The sequence below is a fragment of the Rhinolophus sinicus genome, chromosome 14 (genome assembly GCF_057876585.1).
Source record: "Rhinolophus sinicus isolate RSI-liver-muscle chromosome 14, RSI-T2T, whole genome shotgun sequence".
Lineage (NCBI taxonomy): Eukaryota > Metazoa > Chordata > Mammalia > Chiroptera > Rhinolophidae > Rhinolophus > Rhinolophus sinicus.
Window position 1 is genome coordinate 137,232,498 of NC_142514.1, and position 20,140 is coordinate 137,252,637.

The following is a 20,140-nucleotide window of genomic DNA, read 5'->3' on the forward strand; positions in this document are numbered from 1 at the left end:
GTTAGAGCTTCTGGCAGAGATTTAATACATTTCAAGGGATTTCTGTTTCTTCTACTTGGATCAGGAATAATTTCTTATAATAACTTACCAACTCAATTTTCAGTTTGTATTTATAGATTTATTCTTGAACTTTCAATACCATTATATGACCTTAAAAATAAGAATAGGGAAGCTATTCAGAATCACTTGGCTAATTAACTTTAGTTTGTCACCATTAAGCTTAGTGTTCTTTTCAGCACTTTTACTTGGTTTCCCTCATCCTGCATGGTAGACAGAAAAGAAACCATTTAATTTTTTTTTTTTCTGACCAGACTCTCAGAAATACTGAATTTGTTACAACAGGTAAGTAAAAGGGCCACTTGGAATGGAAACTGAAATTTACTGAGACCTTCTTTGTACCAGCCAGTGTCCTGGGTTATTTACAGACATTGTGCATTTAATATTCTTAACTACACATGAGCTATAGATGCTTTTATTATCCCACCTTAGAGATGAAGAAACTGAGTTACAGAAAGAGGTAAAGTAATGCTTATCATAGAGATAGTGAGCTGTGATTTTTAAGTCTATGTTGTAACACACTACACAGCCGTGCCATCTACCAGCAGTTGTAAAGAAGCACATTCTCTTTTTACTGCAGGGTTTACGATGTTAACATTTCAAAGGGACAGCACAGGAAGTTCCCAAATTTCTCTCAGATCTCACCAATCTCAGCAACACTCATTCCATCTTAGACATTCATCCATTCCAGTTATCTGTCAGAGTATTCTCATGGGCTAATCTTAGAAATTCTATTTGAGTTCATCTTTAAAGACATGCTTACAGACTTGTAATCATGACTTTCAGTGACATATAAGGTGCTCTGGTAACATACCACCAAAATGTCCAGGAGATTCTGTGCACCGTGTTCCCTGTAGCACCGCTGTGGTCAGCCTGGTGTCGTGGCTGATGCACTCAACTAGGGTGCAGGAGGCCAAGCGTCTACTCTTGGCTTGGCAACCTCTCGGCCTACTTCCCTATCTGTAAAATGAGGGGCCAGGGCTAAATGGCTTTCAAAGATTCAGCTAACGTTCTGTCATACTAGTCAGTTGTACCCAGAGCTATGAGAAAATAGGAGAAGGTGGGGAAAAAAAGATTTAGGTCAGACTTTTAAAAAATGAAATTCATAATGATCTGTAATGATCAGTAAGGTAACATTTATGATTCTATTTGATTTTAATTTTAGGGTTGCTAGAATGGTTTTGCTTCTTGTTTCTTAATATAGAGGAAATTTAAAGAAAAGGCATAGACATTTCCCACCCATAGAGTGAGCCATCTAAAGTAGACCTACAGGCGATGGTTAGCGGTCATCTGTACTAGATTCTGTTGTTTTAAAAATGTATTCATTAAAGTATGATTCCAGTGGTTTTCCTCCTCCCTCGGATCAGTTTGTCAGATATTCATGCTTTTCAAATAAGCTTCTTTAAATCTTTGTAGATTATGTATTTTGAAATCTTATTAGAATCATTGCCAGTATTAATAAGAGAAATTATGCACAGATGATCGTAACATATAATCCTTTACTTTTAGAAAAAGACAAGTGTGGTTGCTTATTGTTCAGAGAGATATTTAGATAGAATTTGCTTTATCTGCAGGATTTCAGATAGTAACGTGATATAGCTAATTCTTACGCAAATCCCATTTTAAAAGTATTTCTGGAGTAGGTCAATCTATATCTGGTACCTGTCTTCTGTGGCTAATATATAGTAGTTGAATTCTAAGCAAATCCCTTATGAGGATTCTAATAGAATTATTGCCATCTCTGGACAGAGAAGCTGGAACAAACATTTTTGCTAGCATCTCACTCTGTCTACTCATATATACATAAATAAAATCAATCTTTAATGGGGACTTCGTAAAGTCAGGTGAGAGATCTGAAAACTTTTTGGGAGAGCAGTGGACCTAGTTTTGTTCACTGTTTTTTAACAGTTCTTTTGGTTTATTTTAAACATAATTTTAAGAAGATAAAATAGAGATATATAACCTGGGAATAAGAAGGCTAAATAAAAGTATATACAGGCTAATTCTTAGGATTTTTGTTTTTATTATTTTGAAGATTATGAATCACTAATACACTTTGAACAACAGTGCATAGAAAATGACTCAATAAATGTTAATTATTACCAGTAGTAATTCTTTTTATAACAAATAAGAAGCTACAAATATAATATTAACTCACCTCTTAGAATAGATCTGAGAAGCCTGAAATTTAAAAATCCAGTGGGCAGTTAAAATAGATGTGATGGAATCTGCATTTTTCTTGTAGGACCTTCAGGGCTTCAAGTCTCTAGAGACTTCCTGCCGTACAAACAGGTTCTATATACTTGAGCATCTAGTTTCTACACATGCAACAGGTTAGAAAAAGAGAAAGGAGTGGTTGCCTCTGGCGTCAATAGCAGCAGTAAACAGCTGACAGTTATGAAGAAAAGCAAGTATATACTCATATTACCCCAAAATTCAGCAGTCTAAGCCTTTATAGTGTATGGTACAAATATGAGGATAGTGCAGCAATTTATGTTCAGAAAAGTATGACCAAAATTATTGGCCCAAATTCTGGTTGAAAATAAATGCAAATCTGGCTAATTTAAGCAGAAAAAAATGTATCACTAGGCTCTCTGGTAGCTCACAAAATGGACAGGAAAGCTAAAATAAACCAGGCTCATAAACAGGAGCTAGGAGTGGGTTTGAATAAGATGTTATGATTCCTCTGTTGCTATTAGACTGATTTCTTAATTGTCCCCGTGTCTTTGAGTCCCCACAAAGTCCTGGTTGGCACTGTCGTCTTGCCAGGGACAGAAGACGAGTATCTGGCCCCATCAGTTTCTGTAGTGGGAGAGCAGTGCCCCTGCCCAGGTTCTCGTTGGGGGATTACCCCACACAGGGAGGATGCTTGGATGCTGGCTTGCAAAATATTGATAGCTGTGTGCTGTAACCCCAAATCTTAAAAAAGAACTTGAATAAACGGGGATTATATAGAATAACAGTTAAGGAAGGTTTTTATAAAAACTGCATGACACACTGTCAAAATTAAAAATGTACATATTTGACCTAGAAAGTCCACTTTAAAGGAATTTATCCTATAGATACATTTGCACATTAGGAAAAGCTATTTATGCAAGGATGTTAATTGCCATTTTAATTGTAAAAGCAAAAGACTGAAAACAACCTCTAAATTGGGCATGGGTCAGCTATTCACAGCACATCTGTACAATGGAAAACTATCCGTTGAAAAGAATTACGTAGTCCTCATATACTGCCACTGAATAAGTTCCAAGATACATTCAAGGGAAAAAAATCAAGATGCAAAGGTATTTATATAGAAGAAAAGGGACTGGAAGTTACAGAGGGGATTATATGTATCAAGTACTTATGAATAAAAAAATTACGTGGAAGAGTGTAAGAAAGTGGTAATAGTTTCTGGGAGATGGGTAGGAGGGAGACTTCTCCCATCCATGGGTTGAATTGTTTCCCCCAAAAAGATGTTGAAGTCCTAACCCCAAGCACCTCAGAATGTGACCTTATTTGGAAATAAGGTCTTTACAGAGGTAGTCATGTTCAAATCATTAGGATGGGCCCTAATCTAAAACGCCTGGAGAATTTGGGCACAGGCAGATATGAGCAGAGGGAAGGCCATGTGTAGATGAAGGGTTGTAGTCATGGATCTATAAGCCTGAGGCTGCCAAAACCTGGGAAGGAGGCCTGGGACAGCTAGTACCTTCAGAGGGAGCATGGCCTGCTGGCACCTTCTCTTGGACTCACTGCTGGCCTCTGGAACTGAGGCAATACTAATTGCTGTTGTTGTAAACCACTCAGTTTGTGGTACTTGGTTAGGGCTGCACTGGAATACTCGTACCTTCTGCCATGGTCTTTTTTTTTTAACCTGAGGAATAGGAAAGCGGGCTGTATATTCCTAGAGTTTTAAAGAATTAAAAAATTCATAATTATCATTCATTGTTTAAATGCAAAACTCTGCAGCTAAATCAGGTAAAGGAAAAGTTGATTATCATTACCTATTTTTATAAGTATGTTCTGAAATATTTTTGACGTATGAAAGACTAATGAAACACATGCCCATACAGTCACATGCGGCGAAGAAATAAAATGATAACAAATACCACTGGAAGCTCCCTTTATATTCCCGATCCCAGCCTCCTTCCTCTTCAGAAGTAAGCAGTGTCCCAAATTTTGTATTCATCATAACTATGTGTTTTTTATTTTTGCCATATTTGTATGTATCCTGTAAACACAATATGGGGTTGGGTTCCATATTTTTAAACTTACTGAATCCTTCCGTTGCTTTTCCTATGTAGCACTTGATGAGTTTTATCCAAGTTGATACAGGCAGCTCTATAGCACATTTCATCTATTCTCTTGATGGGTGTTTAAGGTTCTAGTTAGTCATTAATAAAGCAGTGCTGCCGTGAATCTCTGTGCTTGTGTTACACACACGTGTTGTTTCTCTAGTGCAGTAGCTTTAATACTTGTCATTGTGCCTGTGACAAGGACGTTTCCCATCAGGACCCACAAACATTTATTTCTGCTCATCCCAGAAACAGAAAATTCATTAAAAATACTTAATGTAAATAATTATGTGCTTGTCTTTAACTTTGCTGGATTTTGCTCAGCTGCTCTCTGAAACAGTTGGGGTGATATATACTTTTACCGTTAGGGAATAAGGTTTATTGCTTCTCTAGATCCTCACCAACTTTTGATATTTCCACCCTCTTAATTTCTGCCAACCTGATGAATATGAAAGGAGTATTTCATTATGATTGTAGTTTCCATGTTCCTGATTACTAGTGAGATTGAACACCATCCTGCTTTGTACATTTGACTTTTCATCTGTTTTTAAAGTAATTTTTGTGTTACTGATCTGTCCTTTATATATTCTGTATACTAATCTAGTCTGTGACTTGTCTTTTCATTTTGTTTATGATGTCTTTTTAAAAGCATGAAATTTAGTGATTAATGTAATCATATATAGAGGGTGCCAAAAAAGTGTATACACATTTTAAGAAAGGAAAAACTATTAATTGTAATAATATATACCAACAACAAAAGATGAATACAAGTCTCGTTTGACTTCTGCAATTACAAGAGTTGCTCAAAGTGGTTACCATCAGCATCCAGACTCTTCTGATTACGGCGAACTACTGCTTGAGCATAGATAACATCGCTTAAAATGTGTATGCATTTTTGTGGCACCCCCGGTATATCAGTCTGTCTTAACGTTTTGTGCTTTTTCTGTTTTGTTCAGAAATCATTCATGATCCCCAAGGTCATAACTGTCTTCAAAAGGACTTATTTTTGAACTGTTCTGCTAACGTGTACACATTACTATTAACTAGTTTCTTTAATAGGATTAAAGTTTGGGCATTTGAGGTTTTTTAATCTTTCCTGAGGTGATTTTGCAGTTTGAGATGTGTCACCTTTGATAATAAAAGAATGGCTCAGGCTAGAGTAAGCATGGACTTTAGTACAACTATGAGAGGATACCAGGCTGACTGGGGAAGTATCTATTGAGGAGATTGACTAGCTACATTGGGAGGAAATTATGATGGAATGGGAAGTATTTTGGATAGATAGGGGAGCTTTTAATTTATTTAATCAGAAGATATATTTTGAGTGTCTGTTATTTGCTGGTAGGTATAGAGATTAAGAAAATGCATTCCTTCGAAGTGCTCAGGCTAGGAAACAGGAAGTTTGAGAGCATTAAGTGCTGTAATGAGGGGGAGGGGCGAAGTTTGGGTTTGTTATGGGAGCCATTGTACGTTCTTGTACAGGGGACTGAAGTGGTAGATTAGGAAACAAGTCTGAACAACTTGAGTAAGTAGAATGTCAAGGAAGTAGACTAAAGACGACGAGACTAGTTAAGAAGCCACTACGGCAAACAGAAGAGGCCTAGAGTCTGGGGTCTTAACGTTGTAGAAGTAGTAAAGCTACAGAATAATTATCTGAACGTGCATATGCTTAAGCTGGAAAATATTTCCACAACAAGTGGAGTTTTGTATGCTTTTAGAAGCAAGGAAGATTATTCATGATGTAAGATGATTTAACGGTAGTTAGCCCTAGCATGTTAGTACAGTTTTGCCACAATATGGTTTTAAATAATGTGAATTAGCTCACAAACAATTGCTACATGGGGCAGTGATGTCAGTGGAACATAGAAGTCCCATAGGTTCATAAGCAGTTTGGGCCAACATATTAATATTTTGTACCACCAGTTACCTGCAATCTTGTAATAGTTAACCGAAGGAATGTATGCCTTTATGTCTGAAATACAAAGCTGTGGCATGATTTGATTGTTTTCATAGGATAACTCAGGCAGTAGAAACAGGAAGTTATTACAGTCATCTGGGCAAGAGTAAGTAGATGGAGGCTTGGAGCAAACTATGCCAGTGCCGTAATGAGAAGTGTGCAAGCCTGCTACCCTAGAGACACACATGTACATAAGATGTGCACAAGAAGGTGTACTGAAGCATTGCTCTAATAGTAAATAACTAGACATACCCATCAATAGAATGGATAAACTAGGCTGTTTAAATTAACTAGAGCCGCATGTATCCACTTGAGTGTTTAGACAACCAAGGAGACGTGTCAAATATACAGGTGGGTGTGAGTCTGGAGTTCAGCACGGTGTACAAGCTGTAAGTTTGGCAGTCATTAGATATAGTTGCCATAAAGCTACAAGACTGGATACAGTTACCAAGGGAGTAAGTATAAATAGAAAAGAGCTCAGAGATACTGAGCCCTGGGAAACTACCACATTTAATAGTTTGGGGAAAGAGTTAGAACTAACGAAACTGAAAAGGTAGTGATTCTCTGGAAGCAAGTGAAGTGTTTTCAGGATACAGCAACCAATTGTGTCAAATGCTGCTGACAGGAAGGAGTTGGTTTAACAACGTGGAAGACACTGATGGCCTTGGCAAAAATGGTAGTGAAATGGAGTCAAAGTCCTGATTAAAATGCTTCAGGAGAAGTGGGGAGGAGGAAAATTGAACTTGGAACTCCCACCACCAGCCTGCTTACCCAGCTCTTGTGCCAGTATATTACCTCTCGCCTGTTACTGTGAGTGACCTGTCTGTGCCTCTCGTGAAGGCCAACCCCTCAGTTGTGTACTTGATTCTATCTTCACTAACCTGTTTAACATACGGACTTGGGAAAGCCCTCTTCTACATCGTCAGTTATTTTCTCCACTGCATCGTTCCCGTCAGCATATAAACATGCTGATATCTTTCCCATTTAAAAAAAATCCTTGACCCAATTTCTCCCTTCAGCCACTGCCCATACTTTCTTGCCTTCACAGCACACCTCTGAGAGAACTGTCTGACGGCTAGCTCCACTTTTTCTAATATTTCATATTCAGTTGCAGCCATGGAATAAGGCAGTGGATTTAATCAAGTTGTGGTTAAGCCATGTGAGTATGATGAAGAGACAGAACAAGGAAGTACACGATTGATTGTATGCAAGCATGTAATTTAAGCTGCTTAAGGAGAAGAGAATACTTGAAAGCTGTGAAAAGTTGGTGGTCTCGGTGGACAAAAGTTCCCCATGGGGGGCAAAGAATCATTGGAGATGGAGTCCTTGAGCTGGAAAGAGGGGTTAGTGTTGGAGAATGGGGTGTTTGAGGTCACAGGAGAGTCTGAGTTATTGGTAATGGCAAGCTCAAGGTTATGACCAAAGTTGTAGCTGAGGCAGAATAGAAAATTATTGAACAGCCTTTTAGTTCAGCCAGCGACCTGAGAGGCCAGGACACTGAAAGGCCCATCTGTATGGATCCAACGAGTACTGTAGAAAGAGAATAAGGAACTATTAATCCCTTCTTAAAGGAACAAGGTATGGAGGGGACTGCACAGCACATAACTGCAATAAGAAGTGCCCGGGTAGCAGACGCCATGGTCTGGTGACCTGGAAGCAGAGGAGAGTAGACCTGTCCCACCTCCAGGCCCAGTGCTGTCAGCCGCGTGGTAGAGAAAACAGCTACCACTTGAGAGGGCTTCCGAAGAAGCAGCAGCATCAGAAGTCACAAACTCAGATTCTGACAAGTGAAGTCTAGAGGGCTGGGCATTTTAACAAATGAATACTCATTTTTCTCAAATCAGAGTCGTTGTGTGAGAGACATGAAGAAAAAAATAAAATCTGTAAGGAAACCAGCCATGAAACAGTAAGTGAAACTCAGCTTCATGTTTGAAAGACGGAGTGGCAAAGGGACCTTTTTAAAGGGAACAGTCATTGTCTCGTGTTGTTTCCGTGGTAGAACTCAGGCCTAGTAATGCCAGATCTTTTGATGTTTTTCCAGAGAAAAGTGGATTGTACGTGAAAAAGACTGACAATACTTGCTTTTTACTTATTTTTTTAAATACTGTGCAGGCCACATAAAACATGTCAGAGATTGCATTTAGCCACTGTCACAATTTTATGAACTCTGCTTTTGAAAATAGAAACTACTACAGCATGTATTTGTAAGTTCAAGAGTCAAAGTCCGCACCTCAAACTAGCTGCCTGCTGGGTAGCCTGCAGCCGGTCAGCTCAGTCTGCAGGTGTAAAGAGAATGACTATCTACAAGCTCATCACCAAGCAGCGCTTAAGTTACCTGGCAATTTCTCAGCTGCTTCATTGATTATTACTCAGACAGATCTTAACTCACCCCATATTATTTTTACTTTCAGTTCTAACCCTGATAATGAAATTTCCTTTGAAGAGAAACACACTTAACCTTTTATGGCCTGAGCTTTTAATAAAGTAGACCTCATACCATAAAGGAAAGCTTCTAATAGAGGAAAATTTGAAGGTTCTTTAAACCTAAAAAAAACAAAACAAGCTAGTTAATTCCTAAGCAGATTTTAATATAAAAATATTTAATGTTTCTTCAAAATATTCAGTTTTCTTTTAGTCATACTGACGACCGAGAAGATTTTTTGTATTGAATTAGAAGTCCTAAAGATGGTATTTGGCTGTATTTGACCGTTTTGTTTTCTGTAAAACATTAAAAATACATGCCCTACCTACTTCATAAGGTAGCTGTTAGGATCAAATGAGAATGTGGAAAAGCTTACATGTTGACTTTGTACGGGTGCTTTGTTTTATTATATATCCTTTTAAAGAATAACAACTTGCCTAAAGCTAATGAGACTATTTAGAAAAAAATATTTTAGAATATATTTAAAATGTAGGAAAGCACTTGAGTATCAGTGGATATATAATCTACTTCCAAAAGTAACTTTCCTATTGAAAGATGACCCTGCTGATGGTATCACTGTGTGAGGTACTGGCTGAGAAGTATCCTGTCTCTACTTCTATAAGCATGACTGGTTGTCCTTCGGTTAAAAATCCTGTTCTCCTGTTCATGCAGGAGACACTTGATACACACACTCTGGCCCTATCATCACCTTCCTTTCCATTCTCACCCTGTACTCATTTCTTTTTCATCAAAATTAACAATTATCACTTGAGATTTATATTTAATGTAATGACTCTTTTCTAGCAGCACTTAATACACACTCAAAAGAATAAGTCTTAACTGAGAAACACGGGATACCTCATTTTCACAGTAATTTTTTTAAGTCCCAGTGAAGAAAACTGTAAGGCAACTTCCTCAAAGGACACTATCATTGAAGAATTCAGTGCAGCCAGTGTGTTGAATATGAGGCGATCAAATCTTTATCACATCCAGCTTGATTGTCCTGTTAACTTAGTCTGAGTCTTTTGGAATAGTTATTCCTTCTTATTAGTTGTATGGTTGTTATACAGCCATGGAAGGAAAAAGTTGAACATCAAAATCATCAACAATATACCTGAAAGACAAAATACAGTAAAGTAAAAACAAAACTATTTCTAAGTAAGTTCATGACCACTAAATGGGTATAATTTAAGATGATATACAATGATATACCTAGAGATTTGGAAAGCTATGTCTAAAAGAATTAGCTACTTCAACTTTACATGAAATGTAGATATTTTCTATATCTAATACTCTCACATTGTTTTTCAACCATGAATCTTTAAAATCAGTATGTACTTGGCAAAACCAATAAGATCTGAGCATGAATTTAAAGGATAAACAAAATTGAAATATTTGGAGTTTTCGTTCTGGCTCCATTATTGACTTGCTGAGTGAGAAACTCTGGATTTGAGTCTCTATGTGCTCTTTAAAATGGCAACGCAGTCCCCCATGCCCTGGAGTGTACTGGGCGAATCAAACAACTGAAAGCTCTCTTGAGTTTTCACTTGGAATGTTCAAGTAAGAACAATGTGTTAGATTACTTTATTCTCTTTTTTTTCATCCGTCTTAACCATATATAACTTTTAAAGCTGTATCAAGCAAAATACCTAAAAATTTTGGTTACTGCTGATGTTCTAAATCTTAAATATGTTTTAAAAAATCACATATTAGTAAATCTTCATTTTTGAGGTTATACAATCTAGCATGTAGGTACAGGTTGACTTTTCAGTGGCAAACGGAGGAGAGTAAACCACAAGGCTTAAATCACGTACTTAGGTTTAACGCACTAGGGTCAGTTTAAAACTAGGATTTTGTGTTTTTGTCACATGCAGATTTGATATTTTACTCTTTATTTGGTATCAACAGGAAGCCTTAAGGTTTGACTAACATGAGTCTGGTATCAACAGGAAACCTTAAGGTTTGGCTGGCATATGAGTCTGTTTTGCAACCAAAAGCTTTAAATGAAAAAGTATCAGAGATCTCTGTGTTAACTGATCCACCAAATCTGACATTTTTTTTTAATAAAGTCAAAGCTAGAAAATAAGACATTACATTTAAAACTTTTTCCTAAAATGGAATTTCAGTTTCATAGAAGCAAATGTAATTTGCTAATTTTCATTCTATGAAGTGTGTAAATTTTATATACAGTCTTATAGTCACATTTCTAACACTTTAATTTGGGGGAAGTGGCAGGGGCCATTAAGGCATTACACTATCTGTGCTCTGAAGAGAAACAAAAAGAACAAGGACTGTGGTTTCCAAGAATAGTTTGCTCCCTGCTTGGTCAAAACGAGAAAGGAGATCGCTATCTAGGGATTACTCTCCGTCTCACCCCATGGCATTGCCTAATGAATGTAGCTTGATTTTTACTCCTCATCTCTTACCTAGCTCTTTGAATGACTCTTGTAAAAATATAATTTCTTATATTTCCCATCCTTCTTAGAGTTTAATTGTGATCTTATTTCATTAGAGGCCATTTTTCCCCCAATGGGAATGTAACTTCAGTGTATGACAAAATTCATTGGTAAACTGGAATTCAATATTCTAAAAACTACAGTTTATTCATATGTCTTTTGTCCACACTCGTATGTCGAAGAATTCCTGTATTGTTTCTCATTGATAAATCTCAAAGAAGTATAGGAACATGATTCTTTAAACCAAAACTACAATAGTAATTTTTCCTGGATTTATTTAGAAAAAAGCTAGGAGGTCTCTAGGCCAACTAAGAATCTTTCAACAAGCTAAATAGGGCCAAACATAATTACAAAAAAGTTGATTCCAATTCCAGTTTTGAAAGATTCATTAAATAGGAAGCAAAGAAATAGATAAAAGTATATTTGTTTTTGTTTGGGCTATTTTTGGTTAAGTGGTTCTTTAAAATGTTTTGGTAATGGCCATAAATCATACTTCCTTCCTGTTTGGATGACACAACATGAAAAGAATATAGTCTGTTTCCCCACCCTACTACTCTCTATACTTTCTAAAGGGGCAGAGGTGATTGTTCCTTTTTAATCTATAATGAGATATTTTCCAGGAAGACATTATTAAGTGATTTGGGCTAAAAACATGTTTAAAATAAAAAGTCATCGTCTTTTTACAGAGAATGTCGTTCTTTGTCATTTTTTTTTTTTAACATTCTTTTGGAAAGGCTTAGCTTTCAGTGTTCTTTCAAGTAATGGGTGAAATAATTACTCTCATGGGCCTATTATTAAAATTGTAGTTGGAGCACATTAACAAATATATAATGTTAATATATGTTGATTTTAAATAAGACAGATTTTTCCACATGGAAGCTATCACTAGGCCCACCCAATCAGTGACCTTTTTTAACTTGATTAACCAGTGACATTTTAAACTTAAAAATAGAGAAAAGTTATCTTTAAAGAAGTTACTACTGGAAAATACCCCAATCTGTTGAACTGAAAAAAGGCACTATTCTTAGCATCTTAAATGCAGGTTTTCTTTGACATCCTTCATGTTTAGACCTGCAAACACTATTGTTGCGCATAACAGATACTAAATGTGAGATGAAGGAATGCAAGGTGAATAGGGGGAGTCAAGTGTGTGGCTATTCAAGCCTGTTGTGTGCCACGTTCCCTTCTCCATGTCCTCCCCCTCTCTCCCCTTTTTAAAATTAGAAACGAGCAACAAGAAACAATGCTAACTGGATAAAAAAGGGTGAACAATAGAAGGCTGGAATCCTCATGTTCATTTATAGTTATACGTTATAATCAGGCTTAAAACAAATGACTACAGAAAATTAAAAAATGCTGATAACTTGCATAAAGAAATGCATATTATGATTACAGTTATTTTATAACTTTTTATGTTATTTGGTCCATCTGTACAGAAGAATTTTATATGTCTTCTGATCCAGGTAGAAATAACAGGAATGAATCTTGTGGATTTTAAAACTGCTCATTACACGCATACATTGTTTCATGAGATGTTTTTCTGCACAATGAGTCAAATGAACTAAATAGTACTTTATCTGGAGCTCACAAACTTGAAAAAATTTAATTCCTTTAGCAAAAAGAGAGAATTTTTTCATGAAATTAATCATTCCTCATTTTTTTTGCCCTCAGAGTTGACGGTTTTTTTAAAGTGGTATCATACCTGAAAGTGACTACCCTTAACTAGATAATTTTGTTTCTTTGAAGATAAAAAAAGTTTTAAAGGACACTGTACAATATAAAATGTTATTTCAGGCATGTTAACTACCTTTTTCATTTTTTTGTTTGTGCTTACTCTGACTTTGGAAATTGACATGTTAACAGTGACATTTCATACCATATTTTAAGACAAACTGACCTTTTAATCATAGTAATATGCTTACCTAAAGAAGGAGCCAGCCAATATACTATAAAAAATTGAAGGAATTCTTCATCAAAACACTTGAAATGTAGTGAAAATGCCAAAGCTGGGTTAAATACAGCTCCTGTTTGACTTCCTCCTGTAATACATTTTAAGCAGAGTGATACCAAACCATATATATTACATTTTTTTGTAACTGAAAATAAAGGGGTTACTAAATGTGACTTTTGTTTTAGGTATTTAGGTCCAGTCATCCCACAGTATCCGTAGGAGGTTGCTGTCCTGTGGGTACCAAAGTCCACAGATGCCCAAGTCTCTTATATAAAATGGTGTAGTATTTGCATATAACCTACATACGTCCTTTATACTTAAAATCATCTCTAGGTTACGTATACTACCTAACACAATGTAAATGCTATGTAAATAGTTGTTATATTGTTTAGGGAATCATGAGAAGAATAAAAATGTCTGTACATGTTCAGTACGGACAATCATCATACTCCTAACTAATAATACATGTCAGCAAAAATGTAATATTTTTTTAATAATATTTTTTTATTTTTGACCTGTAGTTGGTTTATTCCATGGATTTGGAACCCATGGATACGGAGGGCCAATTGTGTTTTTCTGTGATCTTTGCAGAATCACCTGGCATATTATAGAGTATAAAAATAGATTATAGATTATAACATACCAGGTACAAAAAAAAAAAAAAAAAAAAGGACATTAAGAGCGTTAATCCAGTGCTTTTTCTATAATAAAATGCACATTGAAAGGGAACTGCTCTATTATTGTTCCTATGGTTTTATAAAATAGGAGATTTGGCTTCCCTTCTTAACACTGATCAATTCAAATGAATAATAAAAATAAAATGAAAATACGCTGTAAAGGGGTATAATTCCCAAGGTTGTTCTTGGGCGTAGCCTACCTTTGTGTTGAAAACAAGAAGTAAAATGAACTAAAGCATTATCATTGACTCCATTTTTACTTGTCAAGAGAGCCCTAAAGAAGTAACTGAATGGTATGTCAATTATACCTCAGTAAAGTCACCAAAAACATTTTTAAAGCAGTGACTGAAGAGTCATGAACGATAAACACGAATTCTAACTGTTGACAGCTTTTCAGGATTCATGGTCCAGCTCTGCATCCAGGGTATCTGTCTTGAGCTGGGGGCCTGGGAGTTAATAGTTCTAGCCACACAGCAGGTAAGAAAAGGTAGAGGAGGCTGTCCAACTACTCACCACAGCTGTGGCTCAGCTTTTCAAGAGACACCCTGAGATTATCCCTGAGATAGTGACATTTGTGTGGAACCTTGGGCACATATATCTGCCCCCGAGCCACAGAGATACAGCCTGAGATCTTAAGTGATGCTTTCATAAGATTTCACACTCGATAGGCTGAAAATATGGAAGCTGTAGAGACCAAAATGTTGAGCAGTGAACCAAGTTCACTCAATAGCTAAGAGTTTTCTAGCACACCAGCCTCACAGCATGATTCGTAATCATGTCTCTGAAATCATAAGTGACACCAAGTCATGGATCTTCAGGATCATTCTTGAATAGTCAGATCCTGGAATGTTAAACATGCAACTGCCAAAGGCCAAAAGAATTGGTTGACAGGTGGTCGTTTCAGTTAAATTCCACAAAACACTGAGTTCACATGTATTAGACACCATGGGCAGAAAGATAAGGACTCACACAGATCTTTACAATATAATGGAATAGTGCTGTGATACTATAATAAGTGGCCTTCTTTTGGCATTTCTCAATAAAAATCAACTGAACCATTGCCCTCATAATTAGTTTACTTTGGTATTCCAAAGCCAAAGAGCTTCCATTATGTCTAAGAACACTGTCAGTCAGTCTATCCCGCCCTAAAACGTGACACCACCTCACTCCCCTTCTAATCCTCACATCGCCTGTTCTGCTCCGCGTGCTTTGGTGGAAGCTGCCCATCCTACCGAGAGGGACAGTCTTTCTCCTCTCAGATACAGACTGGCTCTGTGACGTGCATGGACAGATAGAATGCAGCAGAAGTGATGCCACGAGAAGTGACGCTGTGCGTTCTAGGTTCAGGTCTCAGTAAACATCAGCTTCCACACTGTGCTCTGTTGGAGCAATGCCCTGACCACGTAAGTCAGCTGGAGGATGAAGGAACAAAGGTACCGCACAGGTGGTACCAGCTGCCAGACACAGAGTGAGGCTACCTTGGCTCTTTCAGCTCCACCAACTGTCCAGCTTCTGATCTCGGGAATTTCCCATATAGCCTACAGAATCATGAAAATAATGAATTGTCATTTTAAGATTTGGGGTGGTTTGTTATATAGCAATAGTTAACCGACAGAGAAATTGAGTTCTGTGTTAATGAAGCCCAAACGTGTCATTGGTTTTGACATTTTAGACTGGATAATTCTTTGTTATGAGGGGCTGTCCCGTGCATTGTAAGATGTTTACCAGCATCCCTGGCCTCTATCCCCTAGATGCCGGTAGCATATCCATCTCCCCCGATTGTCACAACCAAAAATGTCTCCAGACATTGCTAAATGTCCTCTGGGAGCAAAATTGTTCCCTGTTGAGAACCACTGTTTTAGAGAAACACTGGTACTTGCATCCAAGTTGACATACAAGGTTGTTTATAGTAGCAAAGAACTGGGAAAAAGCCTATACGCCCATTCATAAGAAAATAGCCAAATTAACAAATTATTAATTTGGAATACCACTCAGTATTTTGAAATAATGAGATAAATCTCTTTACTAACAGAGATCTCCAAGATATTGAACAACCACCACCAAAAAAAGCAAACCACAGAAAGTGAGGCATGAAACCTTTTATGTTAACACAAACACACATAAAATAATAGTTTCTTTAGAGTCTTATGTCTATATACAATAAACACATAAAAAGAGTTTGGAAGGAGGCACACAGAGGACTACCCTGGTGAGAAGAATAGACAGGGAAGGACGGGACACATGGAGGATGGCAATCAGAAGTCACATTTAGTCTCATTGATAGTGTCCATGTTTTACAAAAAACACATACATGTATAATTAAACATGAACTATTTAAAAAGTAAATCATCCATAAGGCACAGAACTGAAAATAGCTTTGAAAAATAAGTTACTCTTTATTGAAATTTGAAGGGGAGAAGACGTAACACCTGTTGAAGAAGAGTTAATGGGAAGATCCCGCTGGCCGACTGCCAAGAGTCTTAGAGGCCAGCATGAACTCGGTAAAATCACCTCAGTGAAAGACTAAGTCCCAAATCTGGCAATTCTAGGCACTAATGTTTCTCAGTACTCAAAGGGAATCAAATTCCCTGTGACAGAATGACCCTTAAAATCGCATACGAGTAAGACATATAGAAGCTAGAATGTCAATTAACTAATTTATAGTGGGAGCTAGCCCTCTCCAGTGACCAGACTACTTGTGCTGTGTACAATGCTAAGAATTTGAATACATTACTCTATTCCTCACAATAGATATAGACAGTACTGTCAATTTTAAAAATGAGGAAATTGAATCTTGAGTAATTTAAGTATCTCTAAGGGCACAGTCCAATTCCAAACCTGTTCTCTTAACCACTATATTATACTGGCATAATAAAAAACATTTTGGACCTTTGTGTGAATCTGTTTTTCATTTTTAAATTGGCACCTATTTGATATGGTTATTGTATTAAAAACGGACATATGTAAAAGATTTTGTAGGATATCCGATGGACATTTGTCTTATTTAGGGAGACCACCTCATGGACAGTGTAGATGCCTGACCACTGCACTGTACACCTGAAGCTGAAAAATAATGTCAACTATAATTTTATACATATATATATATATATATATATATATATATATATATATATATTCACAGGATGTGGAGTACAGCATAGGGAATAGAGTCAGTGGAATTGAAACAGCTATATATGATGTCAGAGGGATAGTAGATTGGGGGGAGAGGGTTTATCACTTTGTGAGTGGTATAAATGTCTAACTACCCTGTTTCCCAAAAAAATAAGACCTAGCCAGACAATCAGCTCTAATGCGTTTTTTGGAGCAAAAATTAATATAAGATCCGATCTTATATAAGACTTATATAAGTCATATTAAAATAAGACCCGATCGGGTCTTATATTAATTTTTGCTCCAAAAGACGCATTAGAGCTGATTGTCCGGCTAGGTCTTATTTTCGGGGAAACAAGGTATTACATTGTTTTGTACACCTGACACTAATAATAAAAAAAAGGACATATGTAAAGGACTTAATTCCCTTCTCCTTTGATAAATAATCTTACCTATATTTTTCATGATTTAGAAGGATACCAAAAACTCCTGAATGGAGTAATGAAATGAAGTAAAAATACTACAGTTATTTAAGACAATTTATTTGGCTTATTTTGAAAGTCCTTAGACATAAAATATGAAATACCTAGATATGTACTATTTCTGTGAGCTTTTTAAAAGTGAATAGAGTATTTGCTAATTCATTCACTCATTCTAAGAATCCTTACTGAGAGTTTTGTACCAGGTGACACCATCCTAAGTCCTGGTTGTACGTCGTAATGAATAAAACAATTTTAGTCTGTACTCATAAAGCTTACCGTCTGATGGAGAAAGACAGGCATTACATCAGAAAACAAGTGTATAATTACAAATTCTACAAAGGAAATGAACGGTGCAGTAATAAAAACAACTTACTTAGATGTGTAAACAGATTTTTTTCAATATCTAATTAAAAAATGAATGCAATTCTCTCTTACTCTGTTCACTGAGCTAAATTCTCCCATACCTAAATTAAAGATTTGCTGGAAATCTTCATTAATAATTTTATAGCTCTAATATGTTAATAAATCACAGCTTTTTTAAAACTTTTTTTGGGAAGCCAATAAATACATAAGTAGTAATGACATCAGTGGCTTCCTTCTACATATCAAAGTGCAGGGCGCCAAACCAGTCAGTACACAATCAGACAGACACTTGGTCACTGGCTATCCAAGGAGACTGACTGGCTGTGTTGCTGGACAGTTACACTCTGTAATCTTAAAATACATAATCAGTTATTTTGATGTGACCTATATTGGTGGCTTCTGTGTACCCCAACTATGGCATAACTTTTTGCAAGGGATGATCCTGTTCATATATGAGGGATGTTTCTGCTTTAGCCAAAATCTAAAACTTTAAGTTTCTACTCATCGTTTCACTTTTAATGGACAGAAGATAGACTCTTTCTACGAATTTCCTTTTATTAGATTACTACTGCCTCCAAAACATTTTATAATTCAGATGTATTGCCAATGAAGATATTTTGTTGTAATCTTTTAAAATCACTCATCATTAAACTTGTTTTTGCATCTGAGCTCCGTCAAGGTAAACAAACTGCAAGAAATCAACAGATTTCTCAAATTATTTGTTTTTAAAAAGCATCTAATTTCAAGCAAGTTTTAATTTTAAAACATCTTTCTTGATAGCCACTTAAAAGTTCATTTATTGCTCAAGATGAATTATTAAGGAAATAAATGACTTTATGTAATTTTTCAGGAAGAGAACTGCATAATTTCTACTTGCCACTCTTGCTACTAAACAGTCATGTAGCTTGTGCTTTAATTGGAAGGAACTTTATAAGCCCAGGGTCATTTTTCAGTCAGAGTGTCAGAAAGGATCTATACCAGGTTGGCTTGCGGAAATAGGTAGCTGATAAGTTATCTTCCTTTCTACCATTAAAACAACCCCTTTGTAGGCTATTTGAACCCTTGGCAATATCTCAAAAGAGCTCAATTTCAGCACAGAAGTGGCTCCTTTCTCTGGGTGTTCAAACAACACTGAATGGAGGATCTATATGTCGGCCCTCTCCATAAAGAATGGGCTGCAAAATGGTTAGACTAACGGGGATACCAATATTGACATCACAGAGGTGTAGGGGTTTCAAATATATCTTGGCAAAGAACTTAGAACCTTAGGTCACAGAGGCTCCGGACGTGCCAAGTGTTTTGTAGGAATAACAAACCTGCATAGACCAAAAAGGTGATGAGTGCTGCCATCAGGTGGATACGAAGCTGGGTTCGGACCTCCTGGAAGTGCAGCACAGCGCTGTGGAAGATAAAGGAGCAGAAGGCCTCTATGATGACGGCTTTGGGCAAGTCGACTTGGATGGGATTCCTGCAAGCGAAGATCCTTTCGCTGACGTGATACCTGGTCAGCCCCAGGCTCCACAGGGCAACTATGCTGTACCTGCTGCACATGGCACCAATCAGCTGAGCCAGCAGCCTCATCGCCCCTGTCTCGGGGGACATTTCCCCCAGCAGCAGCTGCATCATCACGCCGCACGGATTGCTGAAGGTGCCCACCAGGGTCAGGCCATGCACCAACGAGAAGAAGTAGATTAGCGTCAGCGGCCAGGTGGGGTGCGCGGGTTCCTGCTCGCTCAGCAGTTGCAGCTCATGGGTGCAGCAGCAGAGCTGGAAGGTGGCCAGAAACTCCAAGGCGAAGGTGTGGGCCACGGCTCTGTGCATCTGTTGCCGGAGGACCACGCGGGCCAGCGCCACGAACAGCACGATGGACAGCATCAACCCCAACGAGGTGCAGGTGTCCTGCACCTCGGGCCAGAGCCCCAGCAGAGCGGTCATGGCTCGCTCACGGTCAGATTGGGCTGCCCGCTCGGCTCCGTGGGAGGCGGTCTATGGGCCGGAGTCCGAAGTCCGCAGCCCCGCCCCCTCCTCACGCCCCTCGGGGCGGGCCCACTCCCGACGTGCTGGAGGCCCCGGGGGCGTCACGCTAGAGAACTCCTCCCTCCTCCCCGGCTCTGCCCTAGGGTGTTGGGACTAGAGGCGGGGAGGAGGGGAGAAAAGGGGCGGCGGGAAGCTCTGCTAGGGCACCCGCGGAGGGGCCAATGGTCAGCCGAAACCCGACACGCACACGCCCTCACCCACTCTCGGGGACTGGAAACCCGGCGCGAGCGGGGCCCGGAGCCGCGCGTCCGGAGGCCATTGCGCATGCGCTGGGCAGCCCCTGCGCCCTTGCGAGCGGCTTGACCTGGGACCCCAGGACTCGGGGCCGGACCCAGTGCTTGTTCGGC

The 20,140-nt window shown here is 38.1% G+C and overlaps 1 protein-coding gene across 1 annotated transcript; it reads right to left on the reverse strand.

The window, feature by feature from the left end:
• Nucleotides 1–8,360: 8,360 nt before the first annotated feature.
• AQP11 (aquaporin 11) lies at nucleotides 8,361–19,986 on the reverse strand. The gene is made up of 3 exons (XM_019726406.3): nucleotides 19,073–19,986; nucleotides 13,095–13,211; nucleotides 8,361–9,830 (listed from the first exon to the last, which is right to left on the reverse strand). Exons 1-3 carry the CDS (start codon nucleotides 19,689–19,691, stop codon nucleotides 9,751–9,753), a joined length of 816 nt encoding a protein of 271 aa, XP_019581965.2. The 5' UTR covers nucleotides 19,692–19,986; the 3' UTR covers nucleotides 8,361–9,750.
• Nucleotides 19,987–20,140: the final 154 nt, after the last annotated feature.